This window comes from Trachymyrmex septentrionalis, unplaced genomic scaffold, assembly GCF_001594115.1.
Source record: "Trachymyrmex septentrionalis isolate Tsep2-gDNA-1 unplaced genomic scaffold, Tsep1.0 scaffold13, whole genome shotgun sequence".
Taxonomy (NCBI): domain Eukaryota; kingdom Metazoa; phylum Arthropoda; class Insecta; order Hymenoptera; family Formicidae; genus Trachymyrmex; species Trachymyrmex septentrionalis.
Genome location: NW_017304438.1, coordinates 2,582,746 through 2,605,261, shown reverse-complemented (window position 1 = coordinate 2,605,261; position 22,516 = coordinate 2,582,746). Strand labels below are relative to the sequence as shown.

The 22,516-nt window shown below is 40.2% G+C and overlaps 1 protein-coding gene and 1 pseudogene across 1 annotated transcript in view; one reads left to right on the top strand and one right to left on the bottom strand.

Moving 5' to 3' along the window:
* Positions 1–1,239: 1,239 nt before the first annotated feature.
* Positions 1,240–22,516, bottom strand: part of LOC108756818 (protein dachsous) — a 72,420-nt gene continuing 51,143 nt past the window's right edge. The window contains exons 12-16 of the mRNA XM_018500893.1: positions 18,567–19,509; positions 17,917–18,202; positions 7,869–8,162; positions 4,301–4,754; positions 1,240–3,877 (exon numbers count right to left, since the gene is read on the bottom strand). Coding sequence (XP_018356395.1) covers positions 1,567–3,877; positions 4,301–4,754; positions 7,869–8,162; positions 17,917–18,202; positions 18,567–19,509 — 4,288 coding nt within the window. The 3' untranslated portion in view covers positions 1,240–1,566. The remainder of the gene's footprint in view (positions 3,878–4,300; positions 4,755–7,868; positions 8,163–17,916; positions 18,203–18,566; positions 19,510–22,516) is intronic.
* Positions 15,780–17,677, top strand: LOC108756820 (annotated as a pseudogene).

The window sequence follows — 22,516 nt, the reverse complement described above, 5'->3', positions numbered from 1 at the left end:
ATTTGTATCTTGCCGTAAAACATCGAAATGGCATCGAAATAGATTGTAAAAAGAAATTAGGGAGGAATCATAAACTATGCAACAATTTATAATTAAAAGTAGAAAAACTTGCTACTCATAATTGATAATTATTTTTCAAATTTAATTACAAATTAATTTTGTTAATTATAATTTTTCTATTTTGTCAAAAATATTATTTTAAATGATATATCGAGTGCTCCTGTTACTCGGCACGTTTTATGCTCAAGCAAAGGTGGGATACTACATAATAGCTGCGAGAGTAAAACGAGTGGAGAAAACATGGACTTATCAAAATAATCCGAAGAATACGTGTATACTTGTAAGGCTCAACGTGTTGTATTACTAAAAGCAGATTTATACGTGGAAACATTTGGTCTTCTTTATTAGAAATCCCTGTCGCTTTCCCTCTTTCCAATTTCTTATTAGATAATGTGTTTTGCGTGACAAATTAAAAGTACTAATCAAATTAATTTTATTCGATTAAGATGAGTGTCGGAATATAATAAAAAAATACAACTTCCTAAAAAATTCATTTATTTAAGGCCCACACTAAGGGCCTCAGCTTGGAAATCTTTGTACAGAGAACAATTTTATACAAAATGACATACATTTATATATATATTCAGTGCGTTATGTATATATGTATCGGGCTGAGAAATTCCATCCCTCGTTACATCGAGATCGCGTTCGGGGGACGAAGTAACAATTAATCAACGAATATATATGGACACCTTTAGAGATGCGCTGCCACGAAATGCAGTGTGTGATCAGTTCGCTCATGGTAGCGCGTTTTCGTTTTTAAGTCGAATGATATCGCCATGTTCGTCGTAGTATTAATCGATTCGATAATAAAATTAGATTACTGTACATATTCACGCGAAGGCTTGATGAACATGGCGCGATCATTTGGTTTCCGGTTTACGATAAGGACAGTCTATATCTTTTTGATTATGACAACATCGTTATTCTCATAGAATATTATTTACAATACTACTTAATGACTAAACGCCGTCGCAACCGGCGGATATTTACAACATTCCGCTCAGAAAGTACTTGTTTTCAATTAGCTATCGATCGGAATAAAGAACGTCTGTATTATATAGCATATATGGAATTATCAAGGCGCAATCGCTGCTTTCTCGCTTTCTGTTTCACTCGTGAGTTACTCGTACCGCTTCTCGCGTTGAATCGAAAACTATCTATAAAGTTTATGTTTTGTTAATTAATTAATTAAGTAACAATTAATCGCGAGAAAGTAGCGTTTGCGCGTGACGGGGAGAACGATTCGGCCATGGCCGATCAAATTGAAATTACTAAATTAAAATAACTCGTTAACACTTATACCCGCGGATCACGTTGTTCGCACAGTCTGAGAGAGCAATATACATGTATCCATTAATAAATCACAATTAACAACGCATATTAACAGGAATTATTCGCATTACACGAGGTACCACATCGTCCGATGTCGCAGTCCCGACGAGTCATCTCTGTATTAACACTAGAAATTAGTACGCAAAGTACGCCGGATTAAAATGAGTATTTTCAAATCCTCAGCTCGGCATCAGCGACGGGAATTCCTCGGTTGGCACTTTGATTGGATCTCTGGGTGGCGGGTGGTACGAGGGGGCTAATGCTAGGACTTCTCGTAGCTAGGGGTGATAATGAAGGAGAAAAACTCGGACTTAGCGCAGCGGAAGGAAAGGTAGAGGCATCGTGACTGATCGGTGACCTTGGTAGAATTCCTCTCGCCAACGCTGGTGCCGCCAACGATCTCGGAGCGACGGACGTGAGCAATGGTGGCGGTGGTGCTTTATGTACAGACTTGGTCTTGCCGCTGCTGCCGGAGTTCCCACTTTGAACGCTGGCGGCATCATCCTTTAGCCTAGCAATCTCACTGAATACATGAGCTAGCGGTTGATACTGGGGTCCCCAGTCTAATAGATAGTCCCAATTGTACGAACCAGTGAGCTCCTCCTCGCTGTGCACGATAGAACTTAGAGACCCATTCATTGATGGTCCACCTGGTACTTCCAGACCAGAAGTGGGTCGTCCAGATTCCCCAATCTTACCATAAATCAACGTTGCTATATCTGCCTCGGTGCTCGCCTCATCTTCAAACAGATGCAAACTGTCCATAGGCAAAGCTTCGGGAGGCCTCCTAGGCGTACCAGCTGGAGGATCCACGATGCCCAATCTAGCCAAGTATTCCTGAGTATTGTGAACTGAAAGGTCGCTCGCGGAATCACCGGTCTGCTGACCCTCATTGATCATTCTGATTTCTTCGTCGTCGCCATCATCCTCAGCGGAGCCCCTACCGGAAGAACCCGACTGATCGCTTCCGGAAAGCTCGGAGGTAGCTTGCTGTTGTCCGGATTGACTGGATGTTCCATAAGGAGGTATCTCGTCATATTTCGGAGGAGCGAACTGACAGGAAGCGCCGCCACCTGCTCCCCCGCCACTTGCGGAACTACCATTTCCGCTCGCCCCGATTCCGGCCACACTTCTGATCGGGATCGTGTCAAACGCGCTCGGGTCCACGTAACTGTTTGACGTAGTAGCGTTGCTCTCGCCATTTAGACCTGGCTTCGTACCGGGCTTCTTGTGACGGCGATTACGAATGTGAAGGTAGAGAAAGATGGCACCAAACGCGAGAATGAGAAGAAGAAGAGCGATCAACAGACCCAGGACCCAATCGGCTAAACCACCCGAAGTAGCTACAGCCATATTCGAATCGATATCCGTAGGCGCTAGAGCGGTAGCTCCTCTAGCTCCGTTCAGCTCGGTATCATCCATTAGTGCAATTTCTACTACTGTCATGTTAGATAGAGAGCCCTGTCTACCGGAACTCGCGCTGACTACTAATCTGGGTGATTCGTCCATATCGATGTGCATTAATTTCTGTTTCACGATCAACGCACCGGTCGTGCGATTCAATTTGAAATAAGGATGTTGGGATGTTAATTGATACACGACTCGACCATCGGGTCCTTTATCGCGATCGGTCGCCGTCACGTGACCAATTACGGTACCAGGCACTTGAGTATTGCTCCTTATTCCGAATCGATACATTCTCTCGGTAAATTGTGGAAAGAATTCGTCTCTCGAGTCAATCTCCACTCTGACACGCACTGCTGCTGTACGACCTCCTGCGTCCGTGGCACGTAATGTAAAAGCGTACCGATTCCGCTGCTCGTAATCAAACACGGCACGAGTGATGACGGTACCCGTCTCATCTACCGCGAACAGCTTCCAACTGTCATCGATGTCGGAGAATCCGCTGGCGGCGGAAACAATAGAGTAGTTCAATGATCCAAAAATGCCACGATCCAAATCCGAAGCACGCGCGGAAAAGACAACTGTGCCAATCGGCTCATTCTCACCAACAAACTCGAGATATTCGGAAACCGGAAACTTTGGCGAATTGTCGTTTACATCTTCCAGATAAACGCGAAGACTGGCGAGCGCGCAAAGAGGCAAAATCGGATCGCTGTCGCAGACCATCACCACGAGATTGTAGACTTCGGGCTCGAGATCGCAGTCAAGCGTGGAGTTCACTAAGACCGCGCCAGTTGTCTTCTCTACACGGAAGAGACCACCGTCGTTTCCTGAAGTAATGTCGTACACCAGGGTGGCCGCTGTGGTATTAACCAAGTCGTCGTCCTTGGCTTGTAGGACGGCAATAGTCGTTCCGTATGGGGCGTCTTCTTTGATCGATACTTCATAGAGCTTTTCGAGGAAGTGCGGATAATTATCATTGACATCCTCCACGTTGATTGTTACTATTATCGGTTCATCTCCCATCAGTAAGCCTGTCGTCGTGTTTTCGATCTTGTTGCCCAATTGTAGCATGTATCTAAAAAATCAAATACGCGACTTAGTAGAGCTCTTAGATATTCTAAAATAAAAAAAATAGAAGTAAAGAGAGAGAGAGAGAGAGAGAGAGAGAGAGAGAGAGAGAGAGAGAATAATATAACAATAAGAAAATTAAACTACATAAATACTAATCTACAATATGTTATTTGCTTTCTATTTCTTACTTTTTACCACTTTTACTTCTTGCCTTTTTGTCTCTTATTTTGTTTCTTCGTTTTTTACCATTGAAGATAAAAGATGACGAACTTTGGAAGAGACAAGAAATATATGACAATAAATATAATTGCTGATAAAACGGTTGCAAAGAGCATATTGTAGATTAGACCTAAGACTCAACGTAATAAAATCGTAGAATCAACGTATAAAATCATAGAATCAAATTTCTATCTAAACTATCGCTTACCTGTCCCTCGTCTCGCGATCAAGCGTCCTTGAAAGTATCAGCCGATCCTTAGATATCTCAAATGTTCCGCTATCGTCGCCCGCAATGATGGCACCATCCAGAAGGTCTACGTCGGAAAGTTTCATCAGCGTCGTACCTTTTGGCACACTTTCCTTCACCATGAAATTGTATTCCCGCCCGGGTAGGGCGCTCTTTAAACTGCTAAATCGTACGACAACCGAGCACACCGACGATGCCGCGGGTTTGCCATGATCCTCCGCAACAATCGCCAAGTCCATCTCTTTTGGTATCGGCCTGGATATCGCTGTGTGATTAACAGTCAGAACGCCGGTCACGGGATCTACCGAAAATCCCTTCACGGGACGCAGCAGATAATATCGCACTCGGCTGTTCTCCTCCGAAAGGTCGTCGTCCGTAGCGTTTACCGTCAGAATTTCCTGCTTGCCTTGCCCTTCTGAAATGAGAAAAAAAAAAAACGACACGGTTACGCAGCATGTAATTATATTAACATAAATTCGTACCAGGTTTCTTTAAAATATTCTTGGAGTGAATATAAAGAGAAAGATATTTAGATGCGAAATTATAAAGAGAGCTCATATAACGTCATACGAGACGGTATTCATTAGTGAACGGCAGGGACTCGAGAAGCACTCTCCGCGAGATCGATTATCGAGTCGTACATTGTACAAGGAACCACTCGACAGGGACGCGGGAGAAAGATCGAGAGATCAGCAGACCCCGAGCTCAAAATACTCTCCGTGTCTTCTTGTTGCGGATGCGTCCTCAACCATCGCTGGTCTGGACCGACATTACAAACGCCTTTTTTTCGACGGCGAGCAAGGAGGATAAGCCTTCTTGACATCAGGCCCGAACGGAAGTATGAAATAATAACCAGTTATATATAAATCGCGCCGCGCGGTACCGTGGGTCTCCAGGCTCTCGATGGCGCGTTGCGCATACAAAAATCATTTCGATGCGTCTCAAATCGTCGGATAACTCGGCATTAATGTGCCAAGCCGCGGTCTAAAGTACAGGAGGCAGGGGAAGATATAGACCGATGCGTGGCGTGCGTGGAAGGTTTGAAATAAACCTGGAGGATACGATTCCCTTCGGGGATCTCGCGTCGCAGCCGGGAGGAGAGCGAGGGTATCTCCTCGAACAAAAAAAAAAAAAGTATTACCTGACGGAGAGAGCAAGAAGAACTGTATAATTATTGTAAAGTGCGTATGCACATGCTCGCATCACGACATCTTCTCACTAATTGTAAGATAAATTCGTATTTCCAGCAGTGTCAGAATATTCCTTCTATCTCCTTTTTCCTTCTATCTCCTCATTTTTCTTAATCCTACTCTATATTGCCCAATAATATTTCGATCGCTCACGGTCGATATAATATAGTCTTACTAATCTTCGTATCACTGCTCGTCCACTCAGTCTCGTTCCCTCATTAACTCCGCTGCGGGACAGATACTTTGAAAGCTTACATTGTACAGAAAGGTAGGTATTTGAAAGTTAATAGCTCTTTAGTATTTCATTAAAATTCGTACAATTTTAAGAAAACGTGAGAGAGAGGTTGGCAAAGCCGATCTTCGATCTATCCTGATATTATCACCCTCGCGAACATCTATAACAGTTCCATTAACCGATCAGGCGCTTCATTAACTTTCGCCGAGATCTTCTTCGCTCAGTCTCAAGTCTGCAACCTTCTACGGCCATATCGCCGTTCTTTGCCTGTCCCTTCTAAGAGGAACGGCACATAGCTTTTCGCGAACACGGGATGAAGCTGAAAAAGAGAAAAAGATGCAAATTCGACGTTCTCGTCACCGTGGGAGCTCCCCGCTCGAACGAGCTCTTTCCTTCCATATTCGCCGCTTGCCAATCCGCAACCCTCCCGGTACCCGGATCGTCCTTACTTCCCTACCGCCTATCCAAATGCACCATTAAGCGCAGGCCTATGTATTTTTAATAAGTTTCGAGAGTCTTCTCGAAGCGGACGGTTGCAGTGAAGGCGGCTTTTCGGCTGCCACGCAAACGGTGTCCTCACGTTTATTTATGTGCGAGGAGTTCGCAATCCACCTCAGCTCTCCTTCCATCTTCTCCCCCTCCCCTTTCGTCCCGCATCCCCCCCCCGCCATTCCTTGCTTCCTTTCGCCCTGTCCTGCTGATCTCGCATTCTCTTTCCCTCTCTTAATACGTATATCTCTCGTCGCCCTTTCTCCATCACTATCTTTTTCTCTCTCCCATATTCAAGCAGCTAACTTTTCATCGGTCTTTCTTCTGCTCGTCATCCTCTTCTATCTTTCTCTTTCTCTCTCATCTCTCCTCACCACCTCTCACCCCCGCGCCGTTCTTTCTCGCGCGCTTTATCTCGGCGCGGTGTCAATTCGAGTTTGGAACACGGGCAACAGGACAACGCGTGTCTACTAAAAACCAGTTTTTAAACGCGCGTTTATTTCGCACCGAGGGGCCCGCCTGTATCTTCCCGTTGCCTCCTTATCCTTCCTTCATCTCTTTGTGCCACTGTTGCTTCGATTTTTTTTTGATGGGACGCCGATATCGAAATGCTTCGCCTAGCCGGGTGACAGAATTCGCGCGACCAATGACAACTTTACGGTACGAACGATAATGAATCCCGACTGATGGACGTGCAACCTCAATGTGGATTTTTCATCCAGTACAGGATACAAGGCGACGGAACAATACAACGCCAACTGAACTATCTGCGCTCTAAATGAGACTCGTTAAAACTCTCGTACTAATTCGTTAATCGATCGTTAACTGACAGATTTAAATTCTTTAATGCACGAACAGTAAGAGAGATGCACTTTAAAAAACGCGGCAACAAAACTATTCGCGAGGAATCTCGTACGCACAGAAAAATATTATTCCATTGTTTTAAGAAAAGTAATTACTTAATTTACTATCTTTCTTAAGCGACGGTTATCCTTAACAAAGAATCTATTCTTTGAATAATCTTAAAATGTATTCATTATAAATCATAGAAAAATTCTTTAATATGTATACACAAAATAAAATTTTCTTTTAAAGAATATTACAAAATTGATCGAAGAAGCGTTTTTATATAATAAGTAAATCGAAGTTATTTTAATTTAATAATCTTGAGAGAGAGAGAGAGAGAGAGAGAGAGAGAGAGAGAGAGAGAAATATTAAACTTTCTAGAATTCGGAATATATTTTTAATAAATTTGATAATTGTGACAAACTAATGACAGATTTACGGATATATGAACTTTTGAAACATTTGAAACAAGTAATTATTATTTGCGTGCAGTATGCATTTTTCTGTATATCGCCAGTGATGTGGTTCCTCGTCTCGCGATTTCATCCCAAGCTACCGTTTTACAGAACCTCGCAATCTCGATAACGATCGTTCCCAATAAATCAAAGAATTATGCTCGCTGGAGCGTTCGCCGCGCGATAATCGACGCAACGATCTCGTTCGATCATCGTTCCAAGTTTTGATCGCAGATCCGACGATCGGCTACCTGTTTTATTCGCTCTCGTAATCGTGCAGAAAGAGGAAGGCATCGTATGCGCTCGATACGTACCCGAAAGAACAGCCACGTAGACAGCCTGCTTGAATTGCGGCGTGTTGTCGTTGAGATCGGTCACACGAACCGTGAGATCGGTCGTCGCTTCATGAATCCCGTCGCTGGCGATCACCCGAAGGGTGTACTCAGAACGCATCTCGGCGTCCAGACGTTTCCGTAGAACAACCTTACCGCCGTACCGGTCGATGCTGAAGGGCCCCGAACTCATGTCATCGAATCGATACGTCAACGCCGGCGAACTGTCGACGTCATTCGCCGTGATGGTCGTCAGCACAGTTCCCATGGCAGTACCTGAAATTGAAGATGAACACTGTTAAAAATTTCATACACTGAAATTTAATACACTTTTAAGTTATACTAACTAATATGAATTTAATTTCATGACATTACATGAAATTTAATGTATTCATGAAATTTATGAAATTAAATGTATACGTTCATTACATTGAAGTAACTACTCTGTAACTTAATTTTCAGTTAAATCATTCATTATTTTTAATTTCGTTCATAACCACGAGCTTTATTTACATATAAAGGAAGCTCGTGGTTACATTTCTGACAGTGAACGTCTCTTTAGCGCTTACTAATAAATATGCGTTTGTACCGACAGATATTAAATACACAAATAAATGCATTATTCTTACTTAACTCAGTTACAGTTATAAAAATTACACTCAAATTCTAAAGCATCCTGTTTGAAGTACAGAATACAAGTGTGTACCTTCGCTTTACGGTGATTGATGCACTGAAAATATTTATAAATTTTTATACATATTTCTTTGAGTAGTGCTAAGTAAACATTTACTTACAGTAGAGAAATATTTATTCAATATAAAAAGTGAAATTAAATTAATGGTTCTTATAGCAAATAAATAAATATTTACCTTTAGTAAATATACTTAGAACTATTTAAATAAATATTTATTAAAATTTAATATTTTTTCTAGTGTAGAGAGAGAGGAAGATTCAAAGTTTTTTTATCTACGATTTAAAACTTCACAGTACCAATCATACAGATTGTAAAATCGTCCAAAAATTTTCACTTCGAATCTAAATGACCCATTACTGTAGCCGAGAGTTAATTAATATTAATATATAAAGAATAAATTTTCGAAATCGAAAAATGCATATATATTCACAAAAATCCCATTGCTGCAAATAAACTGGATAATCGTAAGTGCTATTTTGCTATCTGATAGCGACGGAATTAAGTGAAATACATTTGGCAAAAATAAAGAAGTCCGTTGGAGATTTCGAGCAGAATGAAGAGCTTTATCGCTTCGCATTGTGAACTGCGCGGTCGCTACTAGCGGATTGCATCCTTATGCATAAAGGTGCCTGCCTTTGATTTCGTTCTTTTGTCCCCTCATCGCGAAGCCACTTTGTCACTGTGAAATGATCGTGCACGATACATATATACGATGCGCGAACTGTGCAGCCTACGGATCTCATGGGCGCGCGTGTTCTCTTCCGCGAAGTTAAAGACACATCAAGAGAGTCGGTGCTTAAAATGCATTGGATCCGTACTATCGAATCGTTTTATCTTGGCCAGTTACTAAGAAGAAATGATCGAAACGAATTCGCCTGAAGAAGCGGATGAACCTCTCGCGAGGGAGACGATCGGGAGCCGCAGCCACCGCGAAATATATTACAACGTCGTCCTGTCTAGACGTATGCGAGGAAATTGAAAACCGTATCGCGGGAATGAATTTGCGAGCACAAAGGGTGGATATGTACTCTGCATAACACGATCGTAGCACACAAAGTGCACTTATCACCACGCGAATGCGACTCTTGATCGCGATTTGTCCTTAAATGTAAATTTATGCCTTCGCCTAAGATTCATTGTTGTACACAGTTGCAATCAAGTAATTTCGCAACGATCATCATATCTTCTTATGAGATAAAGTATACTTCTCAATGAGAGAAAGATACTTAAAAATTTATTCGCGGAATACAATATTTATTTCATTGAAGTAAATCCTTATTTAAATACGGCCCAATAAAATTTTATTTCTACCAAACGAACCATCTATTTTATTTTTTTAATAAATTAATGAGATATATTTCATTATCACAGCCAAAGTTTTTAATAATTAATAAATATTGAAGAAAGTGCCATATTTGCTTGTAAATATTTCGATTTTTTTCTACGATAAAAATACAATAAGTAGTTAATAAGTAAATTTTAATTTTTACTACATTGATTGTTGATGTCAAAAAAGGTTATTTATTGACTCACATGTATTTACGTCTCGATACAAAAAACGGAAAACACAGTGTTTCCGTAAAAACCTATAAAGATGATTTACGTGAGAAAAAGACGGACGTTATTACGTAACTTTCGGCGATTTAAACGGGATTCTCCGGCTCGGTAAAGGCAAGTATACGGTATGTGAGTACGATTAAAAGGAGGTACATCATCAAGGACTGGGCTTTTGATTCCACGACCGAGCCGGGTGATATACGTCGGGCGTAGCAACACCTGCGGCAGTAAAAGAATTATTCTGTATACGCGATGCATTCAAGAGAGAGAATAAGGGCGGGAGGAAGCTGGCACGCGGCTGCGACCGCTCGTAAATTTCACGAGAGATCGTTAAAGTCATGTAAATCGGTTTCCAGAGCGACCACGCACCGTCTATGTATATGACTCTGTTATTGCTCGAAAACCCTATTCCGAATACAGCTGGGACCGGAAGTAGAGATGCGAACAACCGGAGTGCGCAATTGCAATCGCGTGGGTGAAACTTTGGAAACGTAAATATCTTCGCAACAGCATCGAAAAACCGCGTGCGAGTTCGTGTAAGAATTAGATGATACGAATCATTCGTGTATAAAGTTTAATATCAATTGGCGCGGCTAAGTCAAATTCAATTTTTATACAATAATTAAAGTCGCAAATGCAATATAACTTTATCGCAATGCGTTGCAGCACGTTGAGTATCAGTATTCGTTACGTAACTTCAATCACGTTTTCCTCACATTTCATGACTCGGAACCTGCAAATGAACACGTAGCGGCGACGTCGGTGCTCCTTGTATGGAAAATACGCTCGTCGGTGGTCTACCATTGTCTCGATTTCTCGTGTCAGTGCCATTTTCGTAGCCGGTTCGATCGTTTCTGTCGATTAAATCCTCCCACGAATTGTGGGTATGGCCGCAGAAGGGCCCTACGGGAGCGGAGGCAAGGCCCAACATTTGCGAGCCGCGCCTCCCGCTTTCGATGATAATTATATCCTTTTATTCTTACCGGGGTAATTACAAACGTTTACCGTAGGGCTCTTTCGAACGGGCCGCGTTAAAACTCGACCGTGCGAAACTTGCGCGGATTAAACATAATCGACATCGCTGTCGTGCGAACAACGTAAGAAAATCTACCCACGACGAGAAGGCTCTTCTATTAACCTTTAAGTAGGCAGGTGATTTAAAGATACATATACAAATTGACAAATGGAATGCTCAGAAAATTCTAAAAAAAAAATTGTAATTTTATAAAACAATAAATTTAACTAAGCAAGACAAATGAAAATACAAAAGTGGTTAATAAAGGGAAGGAGCAATTTTGCCGAAGAATCTGAAAACTTAGCTAGATACAGATCTGAAAATAATTTTCTTGGATCATCAAAATAATTTTGTAGGAATCACAAGCATAATGAGCAATGTTGCAACATGTTTTGATATTCTAGCAAGTAATGTTCTGTCTAATTATTTGGATGATCCAATAAAACTTTTAGACTTCTTTAGCAAAATTGCTCTCTCCGTGCAAATATTATTAACGGCACTGTCTTCTCATTTACTTATTGTTTTTCTTTTTTAATCTGAAAGTCCACGATTAAGATTTACAATCTTGAAGTTGAATTTTTACAGTTATATTTTTATTAATATATTAAGTTATAGTTTAATTTACGTTAGTTTATACCTTATGAAATAGAGAACTGTAAAAAGAATGAATTTTAAGACTTATGGGCATCTGGACGGTACCTTTTGTTTTTCTTTTTTAGAACAAGGTTTTAAAGAAAATTATACCTGAAGTGCTATGATTACATGTACCCACTTAAAGGTTAAGCCGCTTCGTGTTGTATCATCAATTAGCAACATAAACATAAATCTCTATGCGATTACCGTAAAAACGCGATGAGGAAAGCTGTTAGAAAACGTCAGAGCAAGCTCGTTATCCTGTCCCGTTTCACCACGTTACGACCACGTAATTCATATTTCTATCAAATGTACTTTGAATACAGTGAAGTGTACGAGCTGGGCGGAAGCGAGAAGCTATTTCACCTCAACTATCGACAGGATATTGAAAGCGTCGATGCGTGTCCAAGGGAAGCATAAATGATCGATTTAATCGGATCTTTATAGGCGAGAGAGAGAGAAGAGTGACACTTACACAACGTGGCACTGACACAATCGATGGCAAAACAAACTGTGAGGTTTCTACGAGAGCAGTGTGCGATGTTAAATAAACAAATTTCCCCTGGCGCAGCGTTAATCTCGTTTACACGAGACTCCGAAGGGTTCTACGGCGATACAAATTAGATAGTAATCTCGCATTACGCCATTGGCGTAAGCGAGTACGTAGCCACTACCTTCATGACGAAGGTTCTCGGAAGAACAAGAAGAAGAAAGAGCAACGTAACAACAGCAGAAACCGAAGAAAGGGATGAAGACAAAAACGCGAGCGCAATAAAAGGCCGAAGGAATCTTCTATTATATCTCCCGTCGTCTTGGAATGCTTGCTAGAACGTGCGTGACTCGCCACCTGCTCGCTATTGGGAATTCCATCAGGGCAGGAAGAAATGAAGAACTACGCGAGAAGAAAACGGCCCGTTCGAGGTATCATCGAATCCACGCCGCAGCCTTCATTTGTCCGATGATGTGATTGAACTTGCTCGATCACCAGTTTCTCCTTTCGTCGCATCATCTTCACTGACTAGCTGCCCGTTTGATGGCAATCGAAATCGATGGGGCTCAACGGGACGGGACCTTCTTTTTCTGCGCCTTGAGAAGTGATAGCACGCGAAGTTGGCGCATGTACGTCAAACTCGCGGCCACTATGGTCCCGTGCCGTTCCATTGAATCGTATCTGTCAATGGGGAACAATATGGTGGCGAGAAAGGCCGAGAAGCAAGAGGACCCCGTGTGCCGGAGTCTGCGAGCAGAAGAGGGAAGAGAGAGAGAGAGAGAGAGAGAGAGAGAGAGAGAGAGAGAGAGAGAGAGAGAGAAGTAAAGGGAGAGAAGCTGAGCCACCGAACGTACGCCTCGGCAGCCTCGACTAAGTTATGCAGATTGTTCCGAACAGTTGGACTTTAATGTCGGCATAAATCCTTTGCCACTTAACTTTATACGTAGAGTAGAATGCATTCCCGTCCTCTCGGCACGGTTGGACTCCTCTTTTCTACTCTCTCTTACTAACTTCTCGACTCGTTCCTCTCCTCTTTATTCCAGATACTGAATTCTTTTTGTAAACTAGAATCTAACGTCGAATTTGAAATGTGTCGAGTTTTTTCGTGTTGAAAATGGTCTTTATTGCGCCTATTTACAGAACACAGCTGCGTTTCTTAAATACCTACAATTCACATACATTTGAAAATAATTGAAAACGTATAATTTAGAGTATAAGTTAAGTTAGAGATAATTTAGAGTATAAGTAAAGTTTCATTAGAAATGCTTCGGAGCGTTTGTGATCGATCAAAGTTAAAAGAAAAAATTTTACTAATTGACTAATCAAAGAATGCTCCGATGGTGCTTTGTAGCACCATCACTTAATAAGAGAGGTGTAACATTGCCATGGATGAGTAGTAGGAAAGTAAATTTGGGCCTAAATTGAATTAGCCATTCCAGTTTACTACTGCTATTATACGCAGGAAGATGCATTTGGGCCCAAATTTGATTGGTTGTTTCCAGTCTATCATCATTGCTATCACCATTATGCGCAAAGTTATACCTGTCTCATCACGGCTATTACTAATCATAAAATTTTTAGTGAATCTCACACTGAAGAAATAAATTTCATTCTTAAAGATTAAAAACTGAGCCACTCTCTTTCAAGATTGATGCAACTTTCACTCTTTAGAATTAAATTTCACTTTAAAGATTTTAGTTTTAATTTTATATCATTTTTTCGCAATGTGTCAATTTTTTAAATCGTTATTATTACAATACATTAGTAGCTCTGTTAAATACAATTCAATAGAATACAAAATTAGAGCTATTATATAACCTAGCTGGTTGGTTTGCTGATAATTTATTAATATGATACAATTATAAAATGGATTCAAACGTTTCAACCATAAATAGACCTTTTCAATGAATAAAATAATAGATAAACAAATTTTTAAATCTTGCTTTCTCTATTTTTTATCATTTATCATTGCATTCCTGATAATATTTACAGTAGCTTTTGCTAATCTGAGAAGCAATAATTTCAATAGTATGAACACAATAATACAAGCAATGCAATAAAAGTAAATATTTCAATTATTCATATAATTTTATTTTTCTCCCCGCACAGCATGCAGCCTCCACTACATCTCTTCCTCCTGTCACACGTGGGCGACCTTGAGAGAAACGAACCATCATAAAACCCATTGAATTTCGAGAGGGAGATAGACATTCACGAGTCAACGACCAAGACGAAACTCGAGCTATCGCTATCGCGGTGATACTCGGTGAAACCCGAGATTGTATTTGTTGACAGGATTATCGTATAGTACGATACCGTGATGCTACTGTCGTCGACGATCAGCTATCCTAACGAGCTCGTCTTCTCCATTCCATGTTATAACGCAATGTGACCACTTTTGATCGCAGATAGAGCTACGGAGTGACGAGCAATTCACGTTGCCGCAAAGCGGGAATAACAATTTGCGATTGAGGAGTGTTTGCCTGGCTCGCGAATGGATACTACTTGACACTTGATATCGTTGAGTGCCCTAAGAAACCACTCGTTACTCGTAATGTTATATAGTGAAATCTGATATGCAGAAAAGAGACTAAATATTCAGATGCTTAGTCGGCAGAGTGATAACTTATTTAGATTGTAACTTTATCGTGGATGAAAAATATCAATCTTACATGATTGATGATATTTTAATGATGCTTGAATAAAATAAAATGTAATTAATTAATTAGTTATTATGCATAAATATTATTAGATATTTGTGCATAGCTGTAATATTTCAATAGATTAGATTCTTATCGTCCGTAGATAAAAATAGGAAATACAATTATGCAACATTACTGCGCTGCATATAGAAATTTAGTAATTAAGAGAAAAAAATCCGAATAATAATGAATTGATATTCCATTATTGTTTGGCTAATCGTCTAAATATTTATCTTTTAAAACGGTAATATATTTGTGTTCTCTTAAGGGCCAAATGTATGCATAAAGAAAATTATCCCAATCGCATTTTATATATATTAATTAATTATATCAAATAAAATTCGGCTATATTGACAATTTTTATATTCAATAAAATTATTTATTATAAAAATACTTTTATTAAACATTAGGTCTCTTTAACTTGTTTACACTTTTTACACTCAGTATCTTCGCTTTTTCTCTCTTTTCAGCGGCAAATATATATCTCATTTTAAGTATAAAAAAATATAAAAAAGTGTAAGCAAGTCGGACAGCCCAATTGTTAATATAGTCAAGTTTCTTACATTTTATCGAAAGAAAAAAAAGTTCTCCCGGATTGTTTATGATTTAGCCGCGTTCGCGGCATTTTTCCTCGAGCCTTTTGTACATTTTACGTATACTTATTTCATTGCCATAACTTTACTGCGCAAGCATCGCGCGGCGTACAGCTGATAGCACCGACCGCGTGTGAAGGAACAGATGGCGAGCCGGTTCCCCATTTTGTGACGTACAAATATGGCGACGAGTACTTTCGGCGGGAAACATGCCTCTTGGCTGCTTAGTCAGCGTCTGTCGTGCGTCGCAGTTTGTCATCATCGAGCAGCTTGCTTGTCCACGACGCGAGTTTTTCAGCGAGCTTTAGTGTCACATGAAGAATATTACGGAAGATATAAGAAGCGACATAAAGGTATAACCTCAAGAAGTTACGCACTACCTACATAAATCAATAAACTGCTGCTGCTGTAAAAGGAAGCTTAGTCAGCATCGAGATAATTACTATAGGTATTAATTATGATATCCGGATACTTTGTGTCACGTAAAACGCAATAAGCTACAACCGTTATGAAAGCTGATTTAGTACATGGATTGTTTGATTGGCAGTTTCTCAAAAAATTTATTATTAACGTCACCCTACGACAATATAAAATTAAAATTTTGCGCAATTAGCTTATTAGAAACACTGTATTGTTTCAGTAAAAAACAACTGCATCATGGAAATGCTTTCAACGAAACTTTACAACAACCCGTTTACGATCTGCATAGAAGGAAATATAGGAAGTGGCAAAACAACATTCTTGAATCACTTTCAGAGTTTTAACAATGCAACAATTTTACCAGAGCCAGTGGACTTGTGGCGAGACGTGGATGGAGTAAATTTATTGGTAAGCTCTTTTAAAAATAATTTTGGGGGATCCATACATATATCCATTGATATGTGGGACCTATAGTTTAATGCCGGATCCGAATGGCGCTAGTATGTGTCACTGATTTACAGATTGTGAGTCAATCGCACCATGCGGCAAGCCACTCGACGCCTCCTAAAGCTAATATCAAATTTCTTCACTTCCAGATAAGTTGCAGATAACCTTATCCAGGAGATATCTCTATTGTAATTTGGGAGATATCTCTTGAATAAAGTTAAAAGTCTAGAAGTGAAAAAATCGGGCATAAATCCACAACTTTACTTTAAGAGCCCGTAAACTATAAATTGTAAGTTGTAAGATGATATATCGGCCACAGAACTTATATTTTTAGGCTATATGAATTCAGTTTTGCTCAATTTGCTTAAGTCTAACGATTAAAGCCCAAAGATTGTGCAAAAACAGTTTAAAGACAAAAATTATTGTCCTTAATCTCTTTCGACTTATGTCTTAAGGCCTCTTAAAGCAAGGTTGTGAATCGAGACTAATATAACTATCTAGATAAATATTTCTTGATATGAGTGCATTAATACCAAAACAAAAATAAACATTAATAATATTTTTAGGATTATTTCTACAAAGACCCAACACATTACGCCTTCTTGTTTCAATCGTACGTTCAGTTGACTAGGTTACAGTTACATACTATGGCTACACCATCGCCCTATAAAGTTATGGAAAGGTCCGTGTTTAGCGCAAGATGTTTCCTAGAAAACATGAAGCGTACGAACATGATACAGAATGTAGAAGCGATAGTTTTAGAAGATTGGTATGATTGGTGCATGAAAAACACGAATATAAGGGCAGATTTAATAAGTATATATATCTCTATCAATTAAGTAAAAAATTCTTATATAAAACGCGATTTTCTCTTTTCATACTCTTTACTGTATCTGTAATTTAGTATATCTGAGGACAACGCCTGAAGTCGTATTTCAAAGAATGCAAGCACGTGCGCGCAAAGAAGAAGATTCTGTGCCGTTGGAGTATCTGAAACAAATTCACGAAATCCACGACGACTGGCTCTACAGACGAACTCTATTTTCTTTACCGGCACCGGTTATGATCATAGACGGTGACAAAAGTCTCGAGGAAATGATGCCGCAATTTGAGAAATGTAGAGACCGTATACTCAACGAACAAACTGATGGCACAAGCCCTAGAATTGTATTAAATACTAAAGCGTAACACAGGCTATTTGTGCTAATATTATGTTTATTTAAGAATAGATTAATTATATTATAGGGTAATTTTTTCATAACCATATATAAGCTTGTTTGCGTTGCTTGCAATCGTTTTTGCATTCATTGCCAGAATCTACTTTAAGAAACACTCAAATATATATTTATCTTATTTTAAGTGCAAAAATTTTTAAGTATTTCAAGCAACGTGAACAGACTTGATGTTTTATCTTATTCTATTATTTCATAAAGTTTAAAAACTCTTTCAAAATTCAACAGCATGGTTCTTATGACTTACCTTCAGAGACTGAAATGATACTGTGTTTCGGGAAGGTAGGCTGATTGTCATTGACGTCGATTACCCGTACGCTCAATGCAGCGGTACCAGTTAATTGTGGGTTTCCTTGGTCCGTTGCGATGATAGTCAACCTGTACTTCTCACGAATCTCACGATCTAGGACTATATTGGTCCGAACGATTCCGCTGTATGGTGGACTTATGGTGAAGGCATTATCCGGATTACCATCCACAATATGATATAAGATTCTACTGTTCAGCCCTTGATCAGCATCACTTGCTGAAAGCTACGACAGCAAGTATTGACGTATAAATTTGTGCGTTTAACATTTTTAATATATTTATTATATTTATTTTTATATCTAAATTTTATTATAACATAATACAAAAAAGTACAAATAAATACATTTGCCTTTAGATCCTAATTACATGTCATAATCATATTTTTTTCAACTCTTTCTTAAAAATCCTGTTATAAAAATAATTTCCTTATAGATTTTCATATCACATATGATTCGTACTTTAATTAGTTTCATTAAAGAGGTGTTTCGTGTAAAGATATATAACATATTAAATATTATATTTTAATAATATAATATTAGAATGTAATATAATATCAGAGCGATGTTAGATCGTAAAAAGTTTTCTCACCTTCACGACGAAATCTCCTTTGATGTTGCCTTCGAGCACAGTAGCCGAGTACTGTGTTTGCGTGAAGATTGGTGGATTATCGTTGATATCGGATATTCTGATAATTACTTTGACATATGCTTCCAGAACCTCCTGGCTCCTCGCTATCACATTGAGAATATGCCTTGAGCTTTCTCTAGGTATTTCCTTCGGCTGCTGCCCCTCCAAAGATCTGCCCCACGAATTCGTGCGCCCCATGTCGCCTGGCAGTTCGTTATTGGATTTTATCGTCATGTCATTCCAAAGCTCCGCGTCCAGTCTGGTAGGATCATTCACGCGCAACAGACCAGTGTCTTCGTCGATCGCAAAGGTGTTATAGTTGTTTCCGGACGCGATCGAATATGTGACGCGCTGTTTCCTGCCATCGGTACGTACTGCGGTGATTTTAACTATCTCTGTGCCAGCCGCTGAATTTTCCTGAATGACGACGTTGTATGTGTCATTTTGAAATTTCAAGCTGGGTGTCAGGTCCGCGAGGTGGCCGACTTGAAGCTCGATCAAACTCTTAGCGCTCTTCGGCGGATTACCCTTGTCCTGGGCCAACACCTCCAGATAGTATGTCTTGCCATTATCTTGCGACAATGATAGGCTTGCCGTTACTTCGCCGGTGCTAGGATGTATTCGAAATTTCGGTTTCTCCTGCTCGTTTATCAATGAGTACACGATATCACCGTTTACACCGTCGTCAGCGTCTTTGGCTGATACCCGAAGAATGTTCTGACCCGGCTTCGTACTGATGGGCACGCGTGTCCGAAAGGGGTATTCCTCGAAAATTGGCGCGTTATCATTTATGTCGCTGATGATGATCTCGACGGGTATCGATGTGCTTTTCGCATCATACATGCCGCTGTCCGTGGCAACCACGAGGAAGGTGTAGTTGCTTTGACGTTCACGGTCCAATGGGCTGTATTGAACAGGAAGAGACAGATATTAGTTATAGAATAATAGGTTTATTGCAATCACGAAATTGAGAAATAAAGAATAAAAATATTAATTTAATAAAAAGAGAGACATTAGATTCTAAAGGAAGTAAATTGTAATGTCTCTTTTTATTAAATTAATAGTTTTACTTGTTAATGAAAATGATGATTGTGTTACTTTCAATAAAATAGATAAATATTTTGTTTCTACCTTAATAAAAAATTATTACGCGCGCGAGATCACAAGAAAAGTTATTAGAACGAATTCTAATTTAGTCTCATAGTATTGTACTTTAAATTAATTTTCTTAAAACAATGCTATTAGGAAGTTACGCAAATGCAGGTCGAGTAAGCAAGAAAAGTTCCCAGCGTGCCTTCGCGATACAACGTAACGCTCGCAATAATTCTTAATAAGCGTGGGATAATGATCGGACGTCGGTAGTGCACGAGTTCGATACGCTTATTTACGATTGCGCGAAGCTAACTCGAATATTCCACAGTTATCTTCCGCCCTAGTATCTGCTGTATCTGCTGACTGTAATTCGAAGTATGCAGTACGAATCTCTATCACATTTGAACAGAACGAGTAGTTGCAAGAAATGTTTCATTTGAGAATGGTTCAAAGTATGCAAGTATTTTTTATTTCGCGATTGATGTTATCGCTCAATTAATGAATAAATGAAACGCAAGTAGATTTATGTGAAAGACACGTGGGTAGATGACGGCTGATTTAATAAAAGTTTCGCACTTCGATTACAGGAAATTTGTTAACATCATTTCCACAAAAGATGATTTTGCTGAAGTATCCAAAAAGTTGTTCTTCTTGAAGTGCACGATTCTTTCATTAGAGGAATTCCTTATCTGTCGTTACACAACAAAAATAATTTTGTTCGATCATCAAAATAATTATATAGAAAACTCAAGCATAATGAGCAATAATTGCAAACAATATTGAACAACATTCTAGAAATCAGTTTGAGTGTCTTATACTTATTAATTATTTTGATTGACCAACCAAATTATTTTCAGATCTGTATCTAGCTAAAAATGAGATCAATAGTTGTTCAAATCAACGATCAAATTTAATTTACTTGTAAGATTAATATTATTTTAGTGATTGTGTTTTGCAAGTTCGAAAGTAATCAACGAGCAATCAGGAATAAATGTAAAATTAATTACATATACTAGAATTATTATACTAACATCTAATTTTGACCGCAGTTGGCGCTTCTTATTTAGTCTTAATTTATATCTAAATTTTTAGATATTTGAACAAAATCGTCTTTTCCATATAATAACATCTCAGTGTTCTTTCTATCAGTTCGCACTATTTATCAAATCGTTCTAAATGAGAACTGATCCTCGTTCGACCCGTATATTGTCTCTGCCGGGTGGTCTCCAGAGAAAGCAAAAGAAGAGAGAAATGTTCCGTACCGAGAGGTGCTGCAGAACGACGGTGCGGCTTTCAAAAGGAAGTAGAGGAACGAGACCGTCGTCGCAAGAGCAACGGCAATAAGGCGACACGAAAGTCGAGTCCACGGCTACTGATCGAGGGAAGAGGATACCAAAAACAGAAGCGGGAGGAGAAAGAAGAGGCGGAGGAGACGGTGAAACGAGACGACCGGACGGTGGCCGCGGCGGGAAAGGGTGAAGAGAGAATGAGAGAGAGAGACAACGAAAGTGGGAGAGATGCGGTGAAAGAGTAGCTTGGACCGAGATCTGGTTTTGCATATCAGCAGGCATTTTGCTGGCTGAAATAATGCATTGAAATGCCAGATGGCGTCTCGCTGAAATGACACACGGCTGTCGCGACGCAAAAGTATGCGCCCCCCTGGGCTCCTTAGTCCTTTCCATGGCTACCGACTACACTCTCGAGCTCTCTCTCTCTCTCTCTCTCTCTCTGTTTCTGTTACACTGTCAACTGGCGCCTGTTCTCCAACATTTCGCGGCCCTCCTTGTGTTCGCATATCCTGCAAAGCACCCTCTCGTCTCATCGATAATCGGAAGCAAAAAACGGTAAAAGGCGGAAAAGCCGCGTAAACAGATACAGTTAAGCAAAATCGTAAACGAAGATTGGCACCGAGGTGAGAGAGGTAGAAGAGGAAGATCGACTAATTGCCACGGGGATTAAAGCACGAATCGTGAGTCACCGAGATGGATGTTGGGCGTGTCGGTCATGCGGGTTTTACGGCGACTCCGCGTAATAATTTGCAACAAGCAAATTATACATTCCCGGCGTGGAAGTGATTTATCGAAATCACTCGGTCGTGTCGTCTCGTCAGAGAGGCAGGTCGTCGGACACGACGACACGAGGGGGCAGGCGACTCTAATCACCGTGAAACCCTTACGCGACCGTATAACTGTCCACCTATAAAAGTTAATGTTTTGTATATAAAGGCTCGGTTTCGACTTCGTTGAATTCGATTCCGCGAATTTTACGTGCAATTAACGTTTGAGAGTTTTCCACCGTTCGTACGCTGGGACTGTAATCGAGCAATTAATGATCATCGGCCAGCGTACTCCATTGGACCAAGGTTCGCGGTAGCCCGCAGCGAAATCGTCCATTAATTAACGAACTACGACTTTTGCTGTTTGGTGGGACGGACGGAAGCCACGGAAAGTCCTCGTCTTAACGACGTCCCAAGATATCGGTTTATTGCGCGCGTAATCATAAGAGACACACACGGACCGAGAGAGATGAGCGAAGGACCGAGCAAGAGATAGATAGATAGAAGAAAGAGACGCGGAAGAAAAAGGAAGAAAGAGTAGTATCTCGAGTGCCGACGAGTTATGCATACGGAATCATTTAATCGGCTACAGTGCGTCGTTCGTGAAGTGCATCGACTGACTTTATAATTTTACGACTTTCCTAGACTGCGCCGCCCCTTCCTCCCCCACTGCCTTCGAGCGTCGAGCTTTTTTCACTGCGAGCAGACTGGCTGCTCTTTCCAACGTATATACGAATGCGTGTGTGTGCGTGTGTGTGTGTGT